Consider the following 21,722-nt stretch of genomic DNA (forward strand, 5'->3'; position numbering starts at 1 on the left):
TGCACAGGGACGATCACGGGGTTCGCCCCGGGATAAAGCCCCGTCTAACTAAGGCCATACACTCATTGGTGCAATTAGATCCCCCCCCCAATTCCTTGAATTTGCGCAAATTCACACATGCAAAAAAGCGCAAATTCCCCCATGTACATTTCCATGCTTTAGCCTACAGGGGAAATGCACATTTTTCAGCTGGCAGTCTTTCCCCCCTTTTTTTTTTCTTTACTTGTTTTTCTGCGACTAAGTTTACGTAAAATTCCAGAAGGTAAAAAACCCCCACATATCCACAAGTCTGTGGCATCCATGAGACTCGGCAAAAGCTGATCTGCTGCAGAATCCATGGGCCGTATTCGTAGGCATCCAAACTCATTTGATTCCATTGTAGGTTTCTCCGACATGCCTGGGCCTACCATTTTGTGGGTTCATGTGCCTGGATCAGACGGTGGAGCTAGAAGAATGGCAAATCACACTACTCCTCCCCTGCCACCCGAGCCAAGAGAGGCCTGCCACCACCACTGCAGGTGCCCCTGAGAGCCCCACCAGCCACTCCCACAGCGTGGGGCTGTCCGGAGCGCCCACTGGCCACCTGTGGCTCCCAGCAAGAGCCATGCAGCTGGAGGAATAGATCTCACCAAGGCTCTCATGAAGTCTCATGGGACCTTGGCTGGGTCTCTCAAGACCTGGGAGGCTGTTTCTTCTAGCTGCATGGTGCGGCAGCAAAGGTGAGGGGGTGAGGGATGGGGACACAAGGGTGGGAGGGGGGTTGTAGCGGCGAGACAACAGTGGAGCAAGTTGTCTCCTGGTTCTGGCCCCAAGAAAGGGTGTGTCAGCCCTGGTTCCAAAGAATGTTGGCTTCAATTTGTAGCCCTCTCTTTTTCAGAGGAGGGCAACCAGGATGATCAGGGGTCTGGAAACAAAGGCCTATGAGGAGAGACTGAAAGAACTGGGCATGTTTAGCCTGGAGAAGAGACGACTGAGGGGAGACATGATAGCACTCTTCAAATACTTGAAAGGTTGTCACACAGAGGAGGGCCAGGATCTCTTCTCAATCCTCCCAGAGTGCAGGACACGGAATAACGGGCTCAAGTTAAAGGAAGCCAGATTCCAGCTGGATATCAGGAAAAACTTCCTGACTGTTAGAGCAGTACGATGATGGAACCAGTTACCTAGGGAAGTTGTGGGCTCTCCCACACTAGAGGCCTTCAAGAGGCAGCTGGACAACCATCTGTCAGGGATGCTTTAAGGTGGATTCCTGCATTGAGCAGGGGGTTGGACTCGATGGCCTTGTAGGCGCCTTCCAACTCTGCTATTCTATGATTCTATGAAAGTAGCAAGTTTGAAGACCCTATCTGTCAGGGATGCTTTAAGGTGGATTCCTGCATTAAGCAGGGGGTTGGATTTGATGGCCTTACAGGCCCCTTCCAACTCTACTATTCTACGATTCTTCCATCACCCCTTTCCTCTTTTTCCTTACCAGGAAACAAAAAATCTGTGACAGAAGAAAAGACTGAATAACTGCACAGTGCCTTTTGATTGGTGGAGCTAAGAAGAGCCCTTAGTTCATGCTGTTACTCCCTGAAAATCTTGGAGTGAAGACAATATTTTCATATAGATTCATTTGACTCCTGAGTAATCGCCAACCTGTGCCTCTTCATCCTGAGGACAGAACTCTGAAGTACAACAGAAGCTCCAGGTTTCAGAGGAAGCACAGCATTCAATTCTGTTTGCTGGGAAGCAACAACCCTTACGAACGATTGCCTGTGGTTTCCTTTTTTCCTCCTCCCTTCTCATCCCTTTTCCTTTTGTGTCATGTCTTTTAGGTTGTAAGCTGGAGCCCGTCTACACTTGTCTAGATGAAACGTAACAAGTTGGCAGAGATGACGTCAGCAGTCACGTGATGCTGTTGTTGTTACGTTTCTTCTGACTTTTAAAACCGTTCCACTTTCTGTTAAAATCGTTTTAAAACTAATAATGTGCCCCAACCTTTCGTTGTATTCAATGCCGTCTTTCAAAGTCATGTCTCATGACCATGGTCTTTGCTTCCTGATTAGGACAAGTGAGGGCTTTTCTAGACGAGGGGAGCGAGAGCTGGCACAACGCGATGAGGGGGAGGGGGAGGGGGAGGGAGGGCGGTGAAAGAGGGGACAGAGGCTTAATTTTTTTAAAAAAAACGCTTATCTTTCGGGGCGCACGTGGCCCCTTTAAGACGCTGCAGGGCTTCCCTCGTCCCTACGCGTCGCCCCGCCTCCCTGCTGGCTTATCCCGGCAGGTCTAGCTCAGAGTCACCGGAAGAAGGAGGTTTACTTTAGAGCCGGTATGAGCATAATGAAGAACGTTCTAAAGAAGAGTGTGCCGGGGTAAAACGATAGAAGAAAAGGTATTTCGATTGACTGGGCTCAAGTTGCATTTTGTAACGTAGCAAGGGAGGACGCAACAATGCACTTAAACAACGGTGTAATGAATAGTGTAGATCCTGCCCAGGAGGGCAGGAACGGTCTCATTATTAACCTTTCTAAGCTGCTCTGGGAACCATTTTTGGCTGAAGAAAATGGCTGCAAATGTGCCCATGGATCTAAAAGGGTTTGGGACTCTGGTTCTAGAATCTTTTGCAGACGTCTTCTCCATCACCTGCTACTCGATCCTTGTAGATGGAGTTACGGGGGATTGAGCCACATGCAATTCTCAACATGCAAAACATGTGCTCTTAAACCTTGCTTAATTTCTCATCGCTCTAGCCCAGGCCTGTGGGCCAAGTCCAGTTCATCCTGGATCCCAATTTATTTATTTATTTATGGCCCCCTGAGGTTTGCCAAATGGCCCCCGCCCCTTGCCCCACCCCTTTCTGACTGCCCTAATTTATTTCTCTCTCCCATTTCCAATTGGCCAGTTAGCATTCTGTGCCTACTGAGCATGCTCAGTCCTCATTCAGCGTGGGATTTTTTAAAATATTTTTTGTCCCCCTCTGGGGGGTTTCTAACAATTTTTGAACTGCTGCAAATCTAAGGGTCTAATCTCCATATATAATGGCAGGTTTCACTGGCAGAAAACTACTCCACCCAGCTGGTACTACAAAGATGTACACCTCACGTGTTTTGTCTTTTAACAGTTTTAATTAAAAAAAGAAAAACAACCCAAACACCTGTGACACTTAAGACATTTCAGATTCGTTGTGGCGTGGGGTGTGTGAGGTTTATTTTCTTTTGAACAGAGGAGTTTCACAAGCACGTTGACTGCAGGAGCGTCACCACTTGGAATCCCTATGCGGGTCATCCCCCACATGTAGCAGCATGACAAATCCATGAAAAGTCACGTACATAAAACACACACACAAAGGAAAACAAGGCACTGTTAAGAATAAACAGGTAGTCAATGACCAAAGGGGTTTTGTGGGCAGCCCAGTCCTCAAATGACCGGCCAAAGTTGCGGCCTTATGAAAACAAAGAGAATTTGTATGGACAAATGTTGAGGACTAGGGCCTTGTACATAAAAACCAGGGAGAGGAGAGGAGGAGGAATTCCTAAGAAGGACCGCAGCCATCACCTTCTTGCGACATTAAAGCTGTAGATAGTTGGGAGGTTCTCGGTCTCTCTTGCCATAGGTGTTGGATCCTACATTGGTCGGTGAATAGATAGTACCAATGGTGTTGCTGGACCGGACCAAGAAGTCAGTCAGGCGTTGTGTCACGCACGTAGCGGTGTTGCACTTCCGTTTCTCCAAGCGGTGGCTGGAGACATCAAAACAAAGAGGGAGGGAGGGAGAGACAGAGAGAGAGACCACCATGAAAACTTTGCAGCGGGCACTCATCCAAACATGGGCAGGATCTACACTACTGCTTAATGAGGATGGCAAATTGATAACAGATGACAAAGAAAAGGCTGAAGTGCTCAATTCCTACTTTACCTCGGTCTTCTCCCAAAAGCGGTTCTATGACCCCCCTGGAGAAAGTGAAGCAGAAGTTGAGGGGGCAGGATTGCAATTTGAGATTATAAACAAATGGTCAAAGAACACCTAATTTCCTTGAATGAGTTCAAATCTCCAGGGCCCGATGAACTGCATCCTAGAGTAATGAAGGAGCTAGCGGAAGAACTCTCAGAACCTTTGTCTATTATCTTTGCAAAATCATGGAAGACAGGTGAGGTGCTGGACGACTGGAGGAGGGCTAACGTTGTCCCTATCTTCAAAAAGGGCAAAAAGGAGGAACCTGGGAACTACAGACAGTCTGACCTCCATCCCTGGGAAAATTCTGGAGCAGATTATAAAGAAGTCAATCTGTAAACACCTTGAAATCAATGCAGTGATCACTAGAAGCCAACATGGATTTGTCAGGAACAAGTCCTGTCAGACTAATTTGATCTCATTTTTTTATCGGGTAACCTCCCTTGTGGACTGTGGGAATGCTGTGGACATCATATATCTTGACTTCAGCAAAGCTTTTGACAAAGTGCCCCATCATATTCTGATTAACAAACTAGCTAAAAGTGGGCTAGATGGAACAACTATTAGGTGGATTCACAGTTGGCTACAGAATCAGACTCAAAGAGTACTTCTCAATGGAACCTTCTCAAACTGGGGAGAGGCAACGAGTGGGGTACCGCAGGGACCAGTCCTGGGCCCAGTGCTCTTCAACATTTTTATTAATGATTTGGACGAGGAGGTGCAGGGAACGCTTATAAAATTTGCAGATGTCACCAAATTGGGTGGGATAGCTAATACCCTGGAAGACAGAAACAAACTCTCGTTCACGCACTGGTTATCTCTCGGTTGGACTACTGCAACCTTCTTCTCTCTGGCCTTCCTTCGTCTCACATCAGTCCGCTGGTCTCTGTCCACCACTCTGCCGCTAAGATCATCTTCTTGGCCCGCCGCTCTGACCATGTCACTCCACTTCTGAAATCTCTTCACTGGCTTCCAACTCACTCCAGAATCCAATATAAACTTCTCCTGCTGACCTTCAAAGCTCTTCACGGTCTAGCTCCTGCCTATCTCTCCTCTCTCATCTCACACTATCGCCCCGCTCGTGCTCTCCGCTCCTCTGATGCCATGCTTCTCGCCTGCCCAAGGACCTCCACTTCCCTTACTCGGCTTCGTCCTTTTTCTTCTGCTGCCCCTTACGCCTGGAACGCTCTTCCAGAACACTTGAGAACTACAAACTCAATCACTGCTTTTAAAACTCAGCTAAAAACTTTTCTTTTCCCTATAGCCTTCAAATATTGAGTTTGTTCTGACTCTATTCTGTTTAGCTTCACCCTACCCGGTGCCTGTTTACACTTCCCTGTGCCTGTTCGCATTCTCCTTCCCTCTTTATTGTTTACTACAACTTATTAGATTGTAAGCCTACGCGGCAGGGTCCTGCTATTTACTGTGTTATCTGTACAGCACCATGTACATTGATGGTGCTATATAAATAAATAAATAAATAATAATAATAATAATAATAATAATAATAATAAACTTCACAGTGATCTTGATAGGCTGGAGTGCTGGGCTGAAAACAACAGAATGAAATTTAATAGGGATAAATGCCAAGTTCTACACCTAGGAAAAACAAACCAAATGCACAGTTACAAGATGGGGGATACTTGGCTCAGCAATACTACAAACGAGAAGGATCTTGGAATTGTTGTAGATCGCAAGCTGAATATGAGCCAACAGTGCGACATGGCTGCAAGAAAGGCAAATGCTATTTTGGGCTGCATTAATAGAAGTCTAGCTTCAAAATCACGTGAGGTACTGGTTCCCCTCCATTTGGCACTGGTTAGGCCTCATCTAGAGTATTGCGTCCAGTTCTGGGCTCCACAATTCAATGCAGACAAGCTGGAGCGTGTTCAGAGGAGGGCAACCAGGATAATCAGGGGTCTGGAAACAAAGCCCTATGAAGAGAGACTGAAAGAACTGGGCATGTTTAGCCTGGAGAAGAGAAGATTGAGGGGAGACATGATAGCACTCTTCAAATACTTAAAAGGTTGTCACACAGAGGAGGGCCAGGATCTCTTCTCGATCCTCCCAGAGTGCAGGACACGGAATAACAGGCTCAAGTTAAAGGAAGCCAGATTCCAGCTGGACATCAGGAAAAACTTCCTGACTGTTAGAGCAGTACGACAACCTGGTGAGGTTGTGGCCTCTTCCACACTAGAGGCCTTCAAGAGGCAGCTGGACAACCATCTGTCAGGGATGCTTTAGGGTGGATTCCTGCATTGAGCAGGGGGTTGGACTCGATGGCCTTGTAGGCCCCTTCCAACTCTACTATTCTATGATTCTATGATAACAGTTTATAACGGTTTTGACAATGGTTTGGGCCCAGGACACATTATATATACCGTTTTCAAAGTGTTATATCCTGCTTGGTGTAGATCTGGATGGATTGCTGTCATTGTCCAATGTACTGCTTTGCTGTTTGTGGTGTATTCCATTGCATGCTTTTGCATGAAATTTGTATTTATTTTTATTTTTGCAAGTAGTTTTGTTGGGAAATGGGGTTTAAATCTCATAAATGAAATCCTGCCTCTGGAGAGAGCTTTTCCTCCCTATTTAGTTTCATTTCCCCATTACCGTCGCTTCTGATTTATGGTGGATTTCTTTTGCATTCTTGGTTATGAGATATATGTGTACGCCCCGTCACTACACAGCCTATCAGCTAAATTTATGGTGCCATGTTTGTGTATGTATATACTTTTTAATATAAAATATATGCAAAGTGATGTACAGTGAAATCTAATTTAAAATTTGATTTTGCTGAACAACGCTTGGCATTTTAATTTTAATTTTTAAAAAGGTGGTATATACATGAATACTAAACAATAAATACCTTAGACGTATGATTGTGTGCACCAACCACTAAAAAAGCAAATCCCAAGACAGAGATTATTATGAAAGAGTTTGACAATCAAACAGCCAGCATCATAACACCTTTCTATAAATCTAGGGTGAGGTTGCATTTGAAAAAGTGTGTACAAATTTGACTTTTGGACAACACCACAAAGGGAACTTCCAAAACTGGAAAAGGATAGCTTAACTCAAGGGGTTAGAACATCACTTGAAAGAGGAAAGACTAAACTGTTTGGGAAACATAGGAACCGAAAAAAAAAAAAAAGGAAATCCCAACAGAGGTCATGGCTAGGCCAGGCCTATATCCTGGGATTGTCCCGGGATCATCCCTGTGCATCCAAATGACACACAGGGGATCCCGGGAGCAGGCAGGGACGACCCCTCCATAGGCCTGGGATAATCCTTAGGACTAGCTAAGGCCAGAGATGCAAACCAAGCCAAAGGGATAGAACAAAGGATGTTATTTATTATGATAAAAATCCGACGGGTTTTGGACATTTGGGGTGTTCCTCAGGGCGATTAGACAAAATGCAAGGTATTTCTTCTGTTTCATACTCCTCAGTCTCATATGCAATGTGGTCTTTTTGCCAGTGGAGGCTGGTGGCTCAGATGTCAGTGGGGTAGTGAAGCTGCTCTGGATTTCAGTCAGAACTCTGAAAGAGTTATCCAAGGTGCTGAACCTATTTGGGGGATAGGGTTCAGCATTGTAAACAGCTTTTTTAGAGTTCTGGCTGGTTCTGACTGAAACCCAGAGCGGATTCACCACTCCATGGCACCGGAGCCACCAGCCTCATAACAGGTCATGCTGTTTATCCATCTTATCCAGTATTATCTATCTGAATGACAACAGCTTTTCACAGTCTCCAAAGAGGTCTTTCCTATCACTTATCACCTGTAACTGGAGATGCTCCCTCCGGTGTCATTAAGAGCAGACATTTTAGCAAGCTGTACAGAAGGAGATGAGAAAGGAGGTAGGGACAATCCCCCAGCCCTATTGAAAGACTATTGCATTTTTCCCTCTTCCCTCCCTATGCCTTTTTCCTTGCGTGTTGTGTCTTTTTAGATTGTAGGTCTGTGTGCAGGGATTGTCATGTTTGATTGATTGTCTATGAGCCCCTCCAGGAGCCATTTGGGCTGAGGAGCAGGATAAAAATACTTAAATAAGCAAACATGGGTCCTTCTGTGTGCAAATTATCTTTCCTAACATTGAGCTACAATCCTTGCACTCAGTATAGCATGTGGGATTCCTATACAGGCTCTATCGTAATGCTATCCAGGCCTGCTTAGCTTTCGAAGTGGGCCATGTTCAGTGTTGTAAGAGTAGCAGTGTCATCAGATGGGGGGAAATCACATGTCCCCACTGTCACTTCACCCCCAAGCTTCTGTCCCACAATACTTCCTCTTTCGTCACACAGGGAAGAAAGAGGAAGTATACAATGACTGCGTGGCTAGGGTGACCATATTTGGGAAACCAAAAAAGAGGACACCTAATGTGTGTGTGGGGAAGCAGCTTTCTGAGTCCTGCAGAAAGTACGTTATTCCCCCTCCACCTTAAAGAACCCGATTGGAGTGGAGGAGGGGAAAGGATTTCATTCTGCACCACCACCATCCACTCCAATTGGGGCCTTTTCTATAATGTCCACGAATGACCCACTTTCCCCTTTAAGACCTCAATTGGAGCTTGGAGTGGGGGAATGATGTGCCTCAAGAAAGCATGTCATTCGCTCCTGCCATGCTAATGGCAGCCTTAAAGGGGAAGGTGTGTCATTCCAGGACATTATTGAAAATGATAGAAAATCCCCCCTGACACCATGGAAAGAACAAAATCCAGGACAAATCCGAGGAAATCCTGACAGTTGGTCACCCTATGCATGGCCCATTCAGTGGGCATTTTTATTGCACTGCTTTTCCTGCACACAGGAGGAAATGGCGGTACGTTTTGCTTCAACCCCCAAAAGTCAGATTTTCTGGGTCTTTTTTTGTCACGGAAAAAAGAGCAGAAGCTGCAGGAGACGCATGGGAGGCGGACACCATCATCAAAAGGACCCGTGGATATCCATACGTGGCCAGTAACTAGCGTGCTATAAAATGCTCGTCTGATGACACTCTAGAGCTGACATTCAATGAAAGAAATCTTAGGTCTGGTCTAGATGTACAGCAGAATGAGGTAGCAGAAGCGTGAGATGGTAGAATGGACTCCACCACTTCAGACAGCAGGTACAAATTCTGTTTTTTTAATGTCCACTTACGTGAGAGAAACTAACAGAAAGGTTTTAGCCCATTCCTTGCTGTTCTGGTTTTCCACTGGAAGAAAGTTGTTTTTACAGTAGGAAGTAGTAAGGAAAAAATGACCTCCACATATTTCTGTCTCTACAGAATTCTACCACCTCCGTCTGCTGCACACGGACTGCCACCACTCATGGTTTAATTGGTTTTCTTGCATATTGCAGAGGGTTGATGACCCTAGATGATCCTTGTGGTCCCTTCCAATCCCTCAATTCTATGATAGCCTTTAGTTGTGAACGCTCCATTAAGGGAGGAAGATGTTGGACGCATTTCTCTGGAACACTTTTATCAATTGACGTTAGACAGGCCCCACAGTCCTGACATTGAGATGTCTTCTTAAGACCCATCTCTTTCCGTAGGCTTTCCCTCAAGTGTGACCCAGCCAGCTATAGTGTGAAACAAACAGTAGCGCCTACGATTTCATTACTGATTAATTTGTACGGCATTGTTTTTATTGTCATATTTATTGCTGTTTTCATGCCATTGTATTTTATGTTCATCCCTTTGATATCTAAAGTGGCATCTACATTTGCAGCAGCAGCACGCCCAAGCTCTGCAATCATCCATGAGAATCAGACCGGAGACTTGTCTATTTCAGTTAAAATTGACCTCCTAGTTTTGAGGGGTGGGGGTGGTTAGGGCACAGAGCTCTGTCCCTCCTCCCTATTTGTCATCTTCAAACAAACACACAAATTTTGCGTGTTGTGTTGACTCTATGCTGCTGCACTTTGAAATGACTTTGGACTTTCACGTTTAATTTATTAACCTAGAAAGATATTATCTGGAACACATAAGCTCATTAACCTTCATAACGATGGCTGGAATGCAATCTTGGACTGCACAAGATTCTACAAGTGGATTTAAGAATCAAGCAAGCCGCAAGATATTAAAGAGTTTTGCCCATTATTCCTCATTCCCTTGACATTTATTTACAGCTATTTACACAACTCGTGTCTATGTTCGTTCTTCTTTTCTTTTGTCTAAAATGACAAGAGAAGCCCTTTAGATTAAAGGGAAGTCGTGTTTGCTTTCCGTTGCTTTGCTTCCTGCTCCTCTTCTGCATTTGAAATGAGCTGAATTACATAGGAGAGCAGTGACCACATGGTCTGTAAGTTAAAATTTCCCAGTTCATAGAGTTGAATGGGATAACGCCCCCCTAGTGGGTGTTTTTGTAGTGTTACTTCGACAGCACATGGCAGGAAATCCCGAGATATTTCAGAAGAATCAGGTTTTCCAAGCGGAATAACTGAGGGAATGAGCAGGAGACTTGCAGGAGGCTCACGGCGTCATCAAAATGACCTGCAAACTTCGTGAGTGGCCAGTCACGAGCGTGCTATAAATTGCCTGTTTAAAGAAACCCAGAGTATTGCAATCCTAATACATAAAAGATTCCCCCCTCTTACATAAATCTGATGGGGTAGTATATTTCTCTTTGGAGCAGCAATCATATCCTGAAAACATGTATGCTTCAGATTTGTAGTAATGGAGAAAAACATTGTGGGGAATGGAATGAAGTAGCCTGGAAAAGGGCTTGGCTGCCTGTCTAGAATCCTGAACAGGAGCACTTCTGGTGCAATACTTTGTTGCAAGTCCTGGTTGTAAAGACAATTCTCCATTTCCCCATAAGGTTCTCAATTATCTCTATTTATTTATTTGTTACATTTCTATATACCCAGTAGCCAAAGTTCTTAGGACACTTTGATTCCGCCTTGGCCCTTTATATTAGGAAAATACACAAACTCCAAAATATTTTCTTCTCTGTCTAAACGCTGTTCTACAAATCACGATTTTATGGAAGATCTGGGTTTGAAGGATATCTGGAAGACTTTTTAATTTGATGGGTGAGGCATTCTTTTAAAAGATATTAAACTTGCTTTAGGCTGGATTACCTTTCATTAGACCATCTTTGACCTCTCTACAGTGTGCCAGTGATATACGTCCAATAATACTTTCTGGTCATGTACCTATTATTTTAAATATTCGCATGATGGAGGATATTCCAAAGGGTTTAGATGGAGATAAAATACAAATTCACTAATATCATGGGCTGGTGCCCTTCTGTAACCTGAAGATATCTTCCAGTCACAGAAGATCTGTTTTACACTTTCCATCAGAACTCTGAACAAGATGTTCTTTTGTTTGTGCAAGCTATTGCACAAATGGAAGCATGAGAATTGGTAAGGAGCCTACCTATTGCAGCACAGTGTGATTCTTCTGTTAGGATTTGCACAAGCATTTGCTGAACAGTATTACCTGTGAAATCCTCTTTGCTCACAGTTCTCTGGATCTAACACCTTACCTTTCAATAGGCCATGGCAAAGTTCATAGTAAAGGCAATCTAAATGGAACTCTCCAAAAGAAATTTTGTGTCACATTATTTCACTTCCAATAAAAAGAAACGGCGGCTATAGGAACTAACACATAATTGATGATTACCTAAGTCTTAGAAATGCTACCTCTCCATCAGGACAAGGCAGATGAGTTAAATTATGATACCAAGTTAATAAATGACACTTTGATTTGTGAAAAGTACATTTTTGGAATCTGGAAATAATTAATTCATCAGCTAGAAAAACTACAAAATGATACAACAGTGCCATTAAGGGAGAATTGTTCAAAATGAAATAATTTTTTATCTACAGTGCAGGTTTGGGGACATTTGTGTTCAGATGTATATTAACCTGACATCAGTCCAACCTAGATAGATATGAATTTGTGGGGTGTATTTCTTTTCAAAGATGTAAGATTGCCTTATCTTTCTATTAAGATCTCTATAGAAGATTCAATAGAAGATTGTTCCACCAGATACAATCTTCAAAAGACTCTTCTAACAATAGAAGGAGCATGATCAAGAGGAAAGACTCTGAGACCTGATGGAGTTTCATCACAGCGATATAAGTCCTTGGAAGGTTTTCTCATGCCTTTTCCTCTTAAAGGTGAATAAGACGCTGAAGAGGTTAACAAAGTATGAAGCTCAGTCTATGAAGCTAATATCTCTACTGTATTAAAGCCAGATAAGGCATTCTATCTTGTTCCAGGTTTGGGTCAATGTCATCAATGATTGTAGATGATAATGTTTGTTTACACTCTGGCATTTCAAAGTAATTCGTCATCCGCCTGAAAAATAAGCATCATCACAGGCAGAGTTGGGCAGGATTATATATTCAAAGGGACTTCCCCCCAGTCGTTTTTGTTTTTACAAATATACAAAATAAAATCATAAATTTAATGTGTGTCATTCCTAAAAAGGGCCAGCGTGTATAAGGCACTTTGTCAACTTGGCTTTGGGAACCGAGCAGATGAAAAGTGGTCTTTACTATACTATAGCTCCTGCAGCTTTAATTGTTGTGATGAAAAGGGAATTTCACAAGGTGCTGCATGCATACAAATGCCACCTGCTGAAATTCCCTTTTCTATGCAACTGTTAAAGATACCGGAGCCCTGTCCTCCTTTTCATATGGTCACCTTATCTTTACCCATCTTGATCAATGCTGAAAAGGCATTTTATAATATTTATTGATATTTCCAGTATATTAGAAAAAATATTCCTTTCTTACAAATTTTATTAAGTGGATCAAAATTGTGCCTTTTATTTAGCCCCACACTGAAAGAATGTGGTTAATTCAGATCCTATTTACCTAGAATGTAATTTTACCTACAATGAGGTACTAGACAGTGATGTCTGTACAGAGCTCGGCTCATTTTAATTTTTTTTTATATGTAATAATATGTGATAATATGTGTTCGGCTAAAACCCATTCAGGGTAGCCATGAATAAAATTTATTATTACTACTTGAATTTATTGAACCCTACTAGCGTTGAGGTCTCCAACATGGTGGTTTCTAGAACTCCAAATGTGCCCATGGACTCAAAACTCAAAACGTGCCCACGGAGACCTCTGTTCTAGTTTGTACCATTAGACAACATGAGATTCTATACAAACAATATCAGCAATATTAAAAACAAATAACGTTTGCTCTGCTCTTTCTTTCATGGGCAAGGACCAGGATCCCCATCTAAACATTTAACAATTGGCAATTCAAATGGGTCCCATTACATACAGTATTTGGGTCTCTTAAATAGAGACCCAATGAGTTGCTCTCTCTTACTCTCAAATAATAAGAGAGAGAGAGAGAGAGAAACTCAAATATAGTTCTTTATATTGCTAAAATTGACCAGGGATCTACACTACTATTTTATAGTGGTAATGAAGTGCACTGATAACTGCTGGGGTACAATTCACTTTCCATATACTGCTTTCATAGTATTATTTCCTGCTTTTTGTTCCACATTCATAATGATTTGACACAAGATGTAGATCTGGCCCTGATGGGAGATCGTTAAGAATAACTTTGTGGGGGTGAGCACCCTCTAAATGACCCCTAAGGTGCAATTCTATGCATGTTTAGATAGAAAAGAAGTCCTACAACTCCCATGCTGGGTGGAGAATGCTGGGAGTTGTAGGACATTTTTCTGTTTAAACATGCCTGGGATTGCATCCTTTTGGTTATTTTATATTTTAAGAGGATTGCCACTGCCTATTGCTTACTGAACTCAGTAATGGTTTGGATGAGAGCTAATAAATGGAAACTCAGGCCTTAGCTAGACTTACCTTTTGGCAGAGGAGGGGAGATCTCGCATTGGGATTAACATGAGATCTCTGCCCCATTTACACGTAAGGTGCGACGACTTCAGGAAGAGAGGTGTCACGCCCGCCATTTTTTTATTTCTTAAAGAGGACGCAGCACACAACCACTCGTGCGCTAAAGGTAAGTCTTTTTTAAAAATTTAATTTGGTTTCCCTGCTCCCCCACCCCACCCTAACCCCGATGAGTGCAGTGATCCCAGCTCCGCGCAAGTAACTGCGCGGAGCGGGGTCAAGCCACAGAAACGGGCCAGATGTTCCATGATCTCGGGCTCATCCTGAGACCACGGAAAAAGCGGGCCCCAAGGGAAGGGCTATATCCCGGGGCAAGGGAAGGATGATCCCTCCCTGATCCGGGGATCCCCTGTGCATCATCTGGATGCACAGGGACCATCCCGGGGTTTGCCCTGGGATATAGCCTGGTCTACCTAAGGCCTCAATCTAAAGAAGACAGAGGCATTGCAGTTGGATGGTTCGCTAGTCCAGGGAGAGTTGATTTAGCCTTTTTGGGATAGCTCAGTCGTAAAGCACAGGCTTTGCCTGTCCCAAATTCAATCCCTGGCATCTCCAGGTAGGGCTTAGGAAAAACCCTGCCTAAGACACGAGAGACTTGTTGCCCTTCAGTGCTGACAATACTGGGCTAGATGGATGAATGGTCTGACTTGCTATAAGGCAGTTCCCTAGGTCCTTGATCAACAGGATCTCAATATCACACATTATTATTATTATTATTATTATTATTATTATTATTTATTTATATAGCACCATCAATGTACATGGTGCTGTACAGAGTAAAACAGTAAATAGCAAGACCCTGCCGCATAGGCTTACAATCTAATAAAATCATAGTAAAACAATAAGGAGGGGAAGAGAATGCAAACAGGTACAGGGTAGGGTAAGCAGGCACAGGGTAGGGAAAAACTAACAGTAGAAAGTAACAGTAGAAGTCTGCACAACATCAAGTTTTAAAAGCATTCTCCAAAACGTTGACCATAATGTTTTAGTTCCCTTGAAATGCCAAAACCACAAAACCTGTGAAGGTTTTGCCTTTTCAAAGAGTCTCCATGTATTTTTTTATGTGTTCATTTTAGAAGGCCTCAGATCTGAGATGGACTGTTTAAGAACTCATCTTATGGCATTTGGTGCCACATAACATGGTGGCTTACTTGGCATTATTATTATTATTATTATTATTATTATTATTATTATTCACACACACACTTTCAAGGCGGTATTCAAGATGTCATAAAATTCAATAATAGTCATAAAACTTCTACAATAAAATAATTATCCAACTAAAACCGCATTACGCCCCCTTAAAATTGAGCGGCAGCAGCTAAAGCATCAACAGCAATTACTAAAAGCAGCAGCAATGAATAATAATATATACCGGACTGAACATTTTCCGTTGTTTCTTAAACATTTCCAGTGATCCCCCCCGCCCCCATATTTGCTGGGATGAGAGAATTCGATAAGGCTTTGACTAATGTATAGAGGTGAGGGATATCATCGACAGATATCCAGCAGGGTAGCATCTACACTATTGCTTTAAAACGGTTTATAATAGTAGTGACAACTGTTGGGGCCCAGAACACAGTGCATATACAGTTTTCAAACTGTTTTCAAAGTGTCATATCCTGTTTGGTGTAGATCCGGCCCTAAGGCGCCAAGTAAAAGAACAAGTGATGGTCTTTGCCTCCGTGAGCTTCCCAGAGGCATTTAGCAAGCCTTGTTGAAGAGGAAATTCAGGGAGTAAGATACTCAGTAAGTTGAGAGAGGCAGAAGAAGTGTATCTCTCTACATTCCTTGACAGAGAGTTGAACAGGTTTGAAATGTGTTGGCTGACATGGAATGCTCCAATGGAATTTTTGTAGCATCTTCGAGCAAATTTGGAAAGAGAACACTGGACTAACTGAAACTTCAGTTCATCTCAGTCTTCCCCCACCTGGTGGCCTCCAGATGTGTTGGACTACGTCTTCTGTGCTGGCTGGGGACGGTGGGACTTGTAGTCCATACATCCAGAGGGTACCCGGTTGGGAAAGGGAGGTCTATGTGGTGGGGCAGTTCCCATGTTCTCCTTTTTACTTGGGATCATGTCAAGAAATTCTGATTCTTGAGCAAGTCTGAGAATGCTACCATTCACTCAACATCTACGTTATACTTGGAAAGAAAAGAGAGAGAGAGGGAGAGAGAAAAAGAGCAGCCAGGAAACTCTCAGGAAGAAACACACTGTAAAGTGATAGGTGTTAATAATAATACAAGCAGGTTATATACAAAACACCTTAGATTTGATTTTTCAAAGTAGCGCTTCCATGGCACCTCCAGAAAAGGATAATTATAGTATAGTTAAGTCACTAAGTGACAACAATGACTCAGTGTTTCGCTTTCAGATGCTTTTAAGGGCTATTTAAGGAACTTGATGATATCATGCAAATGATTAGCAAGACAATCAGTCCTTTGCTCCTGTCAGCTACTTCTGAAGCAGTAGAACTCCACAAAATCTTTCCTATCAGCCTGCTGCTTTCAAGAATTGATCCAATAAAAAAATAGCAGAGCTGCCGACCAGTGTGCTAGCAGTTACACCTGGGATGGGATCAGGCCTGTCTGACAGCATCCCCCATATATATATATCCCCATGCTGGCTGTGGATAATGGGAGTTACAGTCCAATACATTTGCAAAGTATCAGATTGGGAAAAGCTGATTGACTTTCAGACTCAGGCCGTTGCTAGACGAGGAGTTAGTCCGGTGTGAGGCCCGGTCTCCCTCCTGTGCATCCAGATGACGCACAGGGGATCCCGGGGTCAGGCTGGGCTAAGTCCTCCTTTGAACTGGGATAAGCGGATCCACTTATGGCCCGGCTTTTCCGCAGCCCCGGCCTGAGGCCGGGGCTGCGGAAGGTCTAGCAGGGTCTGTGGCTTTTCCCGGCTGCTCGCTCGCTCACGAGTAGCTGGGAGAAGCCACGGACTGGGCACAGCATTGCATAGGAGCGCTGTGCCCATCAGGCCGGAGGGGGGAATCACGGGGGAAGAAGAACGGGGACGGGGATGGGGGACAGCCATGGCGGACTGGGGTGGGGGAAGAAGAACGGTGACGGGGGACAGGCATGGTGGACAGGGGGAGGACGGGCGAGCGGGGACAGGGCATGGAGGATGGGGACGGGCATGGCGGACGGGGGGAAGATGGGTGAGCGAGCGGGCAGGGGGGCATCAGACATCGTGGGGGGAAATCAGGGGGAGCGGGGAACCCTTTATTTTTTAAAAAACCACTTACCTTTTTCATGGGTGCGCTCCTGCGCACATGGCCCTTTAAGAGAAAAAAACCTGGAGCACGCGTGCTAGGGGCGACTCCTGACCGGATTATCTGGTAGGTCTAGCAAGGCCTTCAGTGGTAGGGCAGTGTGTATTTTGACATTCACCTTTCAAAAATTATTTGTCAGGATATAGCAGCAGACCTAAAATCACTCAGTCATTTGATTTACATATGTTTCCCCCCACCCTCAAGTGAAACCATCATTTATTAAAGTGTAAGTCACGTCAGGGGTTCAATTTAGGCCAAAAGGAGAGTCATACATACATAAATAAAATACAAGTGGGTGATGATTTGATCATGTCATCCCCACCTGCAGCCTGCAGTGATACAGTTCAGGGTGGGCTGTGCCATGGGATATTTATAAAGAGAAAAAAGAGAAAAAGGACGCAAGAGGACAGAGACTTGCACAAAAGTTGCATATGCTACTCTAGATATCTGGGTGCAAATTTAGAAATAATTCCTATAAATTAGATATATTTTTCCGAATTCCATCTCGAAGCTCGTTCTGACTCAAGTCTGTGTCAGACTGTGAGCTTAGGTTTTTCTTTCTTTCTGCATGTGCATTTTCCCAAACACACACATCCATTGTGCACATTTTTGAAATGTACGCATTCTTCTCGCATTGAATAAAGCACATTTGTGTGCATTTTTCAAAAGGACACATTTTTTCATGCACCTTTTTCAAATGAATGCACTATGTCGAATGTCTGCAAATCCCATTGCAAGATCAGAAATGTATGGGTTTCAGCCGGAGATTGTGTCCGAGTCCGTGTTCAGTTTGGAAGGTATGAACTGGTAAATCCTGTCCAAAAATGAACTGAAACAGATTTCTCATACATCCCTAGATAATAATACCTCTCACAATAGTTGGGATGACCTATGTGCTTATTCAGTGTCCTGCCCACATGCTAACTTTGGATGGACAACTTCAAGGCCTCCGCCTGTTCTCCCTTCTTAAACCAGATTTAGATTGAACAGTCCCTCAGATAGAGGACTGCCCTCTGTAAAGGACATATGGCCATTCTAGTGCTTTTGGGCTCATAGATAACAAAAGGAGGAAAATTAAGGAGCTGAATTTTGGACTGTTGGAAGCTGGTAATATAAAATGGGTTTTGTTCACAATCCCCATTTTCTGTGTTCCCATTGAGAGGAAATCTACACAGAACCTTTTATGTACGTGGGCAAGGGAGTTTTGCTAATTGATAGGAGTGTCCCTTGTACTAGCCCTTATGGTACAGTAAAGACATGTCTCAAGGTACATTATAGTTCCATCTTGCTGAAGCTAAGTGGGTCTGGGTCTGATCAGTCCCTGGATGAGAGACAGTCCAAAATCCTGTATGACATCAAGTTCTACAATACAGCTCAAATGTAATATAGGGTGACCATATGAAAAGGAGGACAGGGCTCCTATATCTTTAACAGTTGCATAGAAAAGGGAATTTCAGCAGGTGTCATTTGTAAATATGAAGAACCTGGTGAAATTCCCTCTTCATCACCACAGTTAAAGCTGCAGGAGCTATACTAGAGTGACCAGATTTAAAAGTCACCTGCAGCTTTAACTGTGGTGATGAAGTGGAAGTTTCACCAGGTTCCCCATATATACAAATGACACCTGCTGAAATTTCTTTTTCAATACAACTGTTAAAGATACAGGAGCCTTGTCCTCCTTTTCATATGGTCACCCTATGTCATACATATCAATGTAATAAATGTGTGAGTTAGATAAACAAAAAATATGTTGCTGCTGCTAAAAATGGCAGTCTTGTGTCTCTTTCTTCCCTATAACATAGAATAAATAATGTCACCACTTGTAAGAACACCCATCTGCATTCACCCGTTTGTTTTGTTGTAAATCAAGAGGGTTTTGCTATGAATAATTTCAAAAATCTGAATGCATTTACAGCTGCCTAAATCATTTGCAAATTTTAAAAAACCGTTCTCTGGCATGGCCTGAGTCTGTTTGCTATTCTCTGATTGAAATGTAACAAGCCTATTAAGGGCGCCCCCATTATCATGCCAATCTCTGTTTATCACTCCAAATACCTTTTCAAAATGCTTTTTAATAGCAATTTAAAATCTCACAAGAAAATGGCATTTATAGTTCCTTAAATGCACACGGATTCGGAACTGTACGGAACTCTGTGTGAATTGTTGCAGCTTACAGTGATTCTCTGTGAAATTGTACATTTCACAGAACAAGGAATACTTATTTCCAAGCCTGTTAAGCACCCTCCTCAGAACAATGACTTTATGTTTTGCTTTAGCAAAGGAGGAAAGAAAAATCTTATTTAATATTAGCCTTCAACAATCAAGAGAACTGAGAAATTCCACTCCAAACAAAACCTTCCACAGACCGAATAAATTATATCAAAAGTTTTGTGTCTCATTTCATGACTTTTCTGATGGTTAATATTTATTTATTTATTTATTTATTTATTTATTACATTTTTATACCACCCAATAGCCGAAGCTCTCTGGGTGGTTCATAAAAAAAATATATATTCCCATAAATATGTCTGCATGTCTAACATTCCTCTTTTTTTTATTTCATTAACAGTGCCAATTTATGCACATCTCTTTGGAAGTAAATCCCATCGAGTTCAATGGGAACTACCACCAGGTAAGTGTGCATAGGATTACAGTCTAAAATGGGCTTGGGATCAATTAGACTCTAATTAAAGTGGATTGGGATTGGGAGAATGAAGTACTCCATACTCAAGACTTTAGAGCCTAAATAACCCCAATACCCTGAATCTTTTCACTTAACATTAACTATTTTATATAGATTACAGCCACTCTTAATGATTTGTTATTTGTATTTTTTTTATCCATACCTTCAGGAGATTTTAAGTTGAAGGGAAACATGATACATTTGATAGTATAATTCTACGTTTGTAGTGTAAACAAAAACCCTTAATACTATTTTATATTGACATTACATCGTAGTCAGTGTTAAATGCATCTCATTTTCTTACTTATTTTTAATCTGGAATCTATTTGATCCCAATATCTGATTAGTAAAGTACTTTTAATAAAGGCAATGAGGGTTAAAATCTTAGAAAACACTGAGTTGTTTTTTATTATTATTATTAGCTTGTCTTCTCTAATACAGAAGCAATGAGATCCCCAAACCCATTGAATACGGAGTAATTCCATTGAAGTTAGGGGATTTGCAATGGGAGATTCATAGTCCTGAGAATACTGCAAGCGCTGTTTTGAGATATGAATGAATGATCGCAGGCATTTGAACAGAACTGAAGATATTCAAGCTAAGGAAACCTCAAAAGCAAAATTACAACATGTTGTCTCTTTGTGCATGTTTTGCATTAGAATCAAAATCAATCTATACCTTTTGGGCTTTGCCACTTCTTCCCCCAGTAGTGCACCATTAATTCCCAAGTAACCGGTACTTCTGGACAGGATGGGTAAGAACCACTCTTGTCTGTTGGGAGTCCCATCAGATAAATCATCAGCCAAAGTGAGAAGTCTTTAAACAAAAACAAAAAGCAAAATGGCTTTTTCCCCCATTAACATTTCCCCTCCATTTCACCCTTCCCCGCTAACGTCTCTTACAGCTACACAGCAAAAGATGAATCGTGCATCTATACAATATAAATCATTTGACCTTGAAGAAGTAGGATGTACTCGATGGTTACTGACCTCTCAACAGGCGTTGCTTCCAGGGTACTTAAAGTAATAGACAATATGATGAAAAGAAAAGGTCCCTTGAGGCTGCACATCTCTCCTTTGGGCATTTCTGGGGGGGGGTGGGGTGGGGAGAACCACAAGAAAAAATAATAAAAACAAAACTTCAGCCTAAAACATACGTTCTTCATTATACACTGAGCAATAACTGTAGCAGCACCTGAAGCCACAAGCCACGATGAATATTCAGCGAGAATAGAAATAATATCCAGAGAGAACAGAGAGAGGGAAAATGAAGTGTCCTAACTTATATGAAACAATTTAATATGCCCCCTTTCCAATCTAGTGGATTAGAAATAATATTCTTTGTTTTCCCCAAATGTTTTATTCATTTATTTTTAATATAAAATGAGAAGGCAAGAGTTTTCTAATCAAGCTGGTCAAATTTTTATCAGTTGCATTATTTTAGAGTTTTCTGTAACCCCTTTCTCCCCCCCCCCCCTCTATATGAATAATCATTTATTGCTGAGTTACCTTTTGGTGGTTGAGGAATTAGCTGATGAAATCAAGCAAGTGTCTGTATTAGAAGGAATAGTGCAGGAACAATCTCACACTTGCTTCTGAGTCTGAAGTATTCCTTGTCTCCACCTTCCTCGCTAGCATGTAATACAGCACTTATATACCCCTCATTTCTTTCTGAGCTCTGACATCAGGCAGAAGAGAGAGAGAGAGAGAGAGAGAGAGAGAGAGAGAGAGAGAGAGAGAGAGATATTCTGTCATTAACTTCTATCCCTATAGATAGAAAGTTCCCTAATGAAGAGCAAAGGATGATAGGTCACCGCTACATTTACACATCAGTAATTTTAGTCAAGCCCATTCCGGAAGTACTCATGAAGTGATGCTAATAAGCCAAGGTACCACAACACCAGAACCAATGTGAGCATTTCAAGACACGTCTAAGAGAAGAGCTGAGGTAACTGTTCTTGTGGGCGTTGACTACAGCTAAATAAGG

The 21,722-nt window shown here is 42.6% G+C and overlaps 1 protein-coding gene across 1 annotated transcript; it reads right to left on the bottom strand.

Annotated features, from left to right (window-relative positions):
- Positions 1 to 3,510: 3,510 nt before the first annotated feature.
- On the bottom strand, positions 3,511 to 21,431 carry IAPP (islet amyloid polypeptide). The gene is made up of 4 exons (XM_063134802.1): positions 21,245 to 21,431; positions 20,726 to 20,822; positions 20,415 to 20,552; positions 3,511 to 3,721 (listed from the first exon to the last, which is right to left on the bottom strand). The coding sequence occupies exons 2-4, from the start codon at positions 20,818 to 20,820 to the stop codon at positions 3,550 to 3,552; spliced, it is 405 nt and encodes a 134-aa protein (XP_062990872.1). The 5' UTR covers positions 20,821 to 20,822; positions 21,245 to 21,431; the 3' UTR covers positions 3,511 to 3,549.
- Between the last annotated feature and the right edge of the window lie 291 nt (positions 21,432 to 21,722).

Source organism: Elgaria multicarinata, chromosome 9 (genome assembly GCF_023053635.1).
Source record: "Elgaria multicarinata webbii isolate HBS135686 ecotype San Diego chromosome 9, rElgMul1.1.pri, whole genome shotgun sequence".
In the NCBI taxonomy this organism is placed as follows: Eukaryota; Metazoa; Chordata; class Lepidosauria; order Squamata; family Anguidae; genus Elgaria; species Elgaria multicarinata.

Bases quoted from the DNA above. Each gene is read 5' to 3' on its own strand.
- IAPP (XM_063134802.1), bottom strand. From the start codon at position 20,820: ATGCCCAAAGGAGAGATGTGCAGCCTCAAGGGACCTTTTCTTTTCATC. The intron at 20,553-20,725 runs GTCAGTAACCAT...TTTTGTTTAAAG, and splicing joins GAAGCAACGCCTGTTGAGAG to ACTTCTCACTTTGGCTGATG. The intron at 3,722-20,414 runs GTATAGATTGAT...TGATGTCTCCAG, and splicing joins GAAGTGGCAAAGCCCAAAAG to CCACCGCTTGGAGAAACGGA.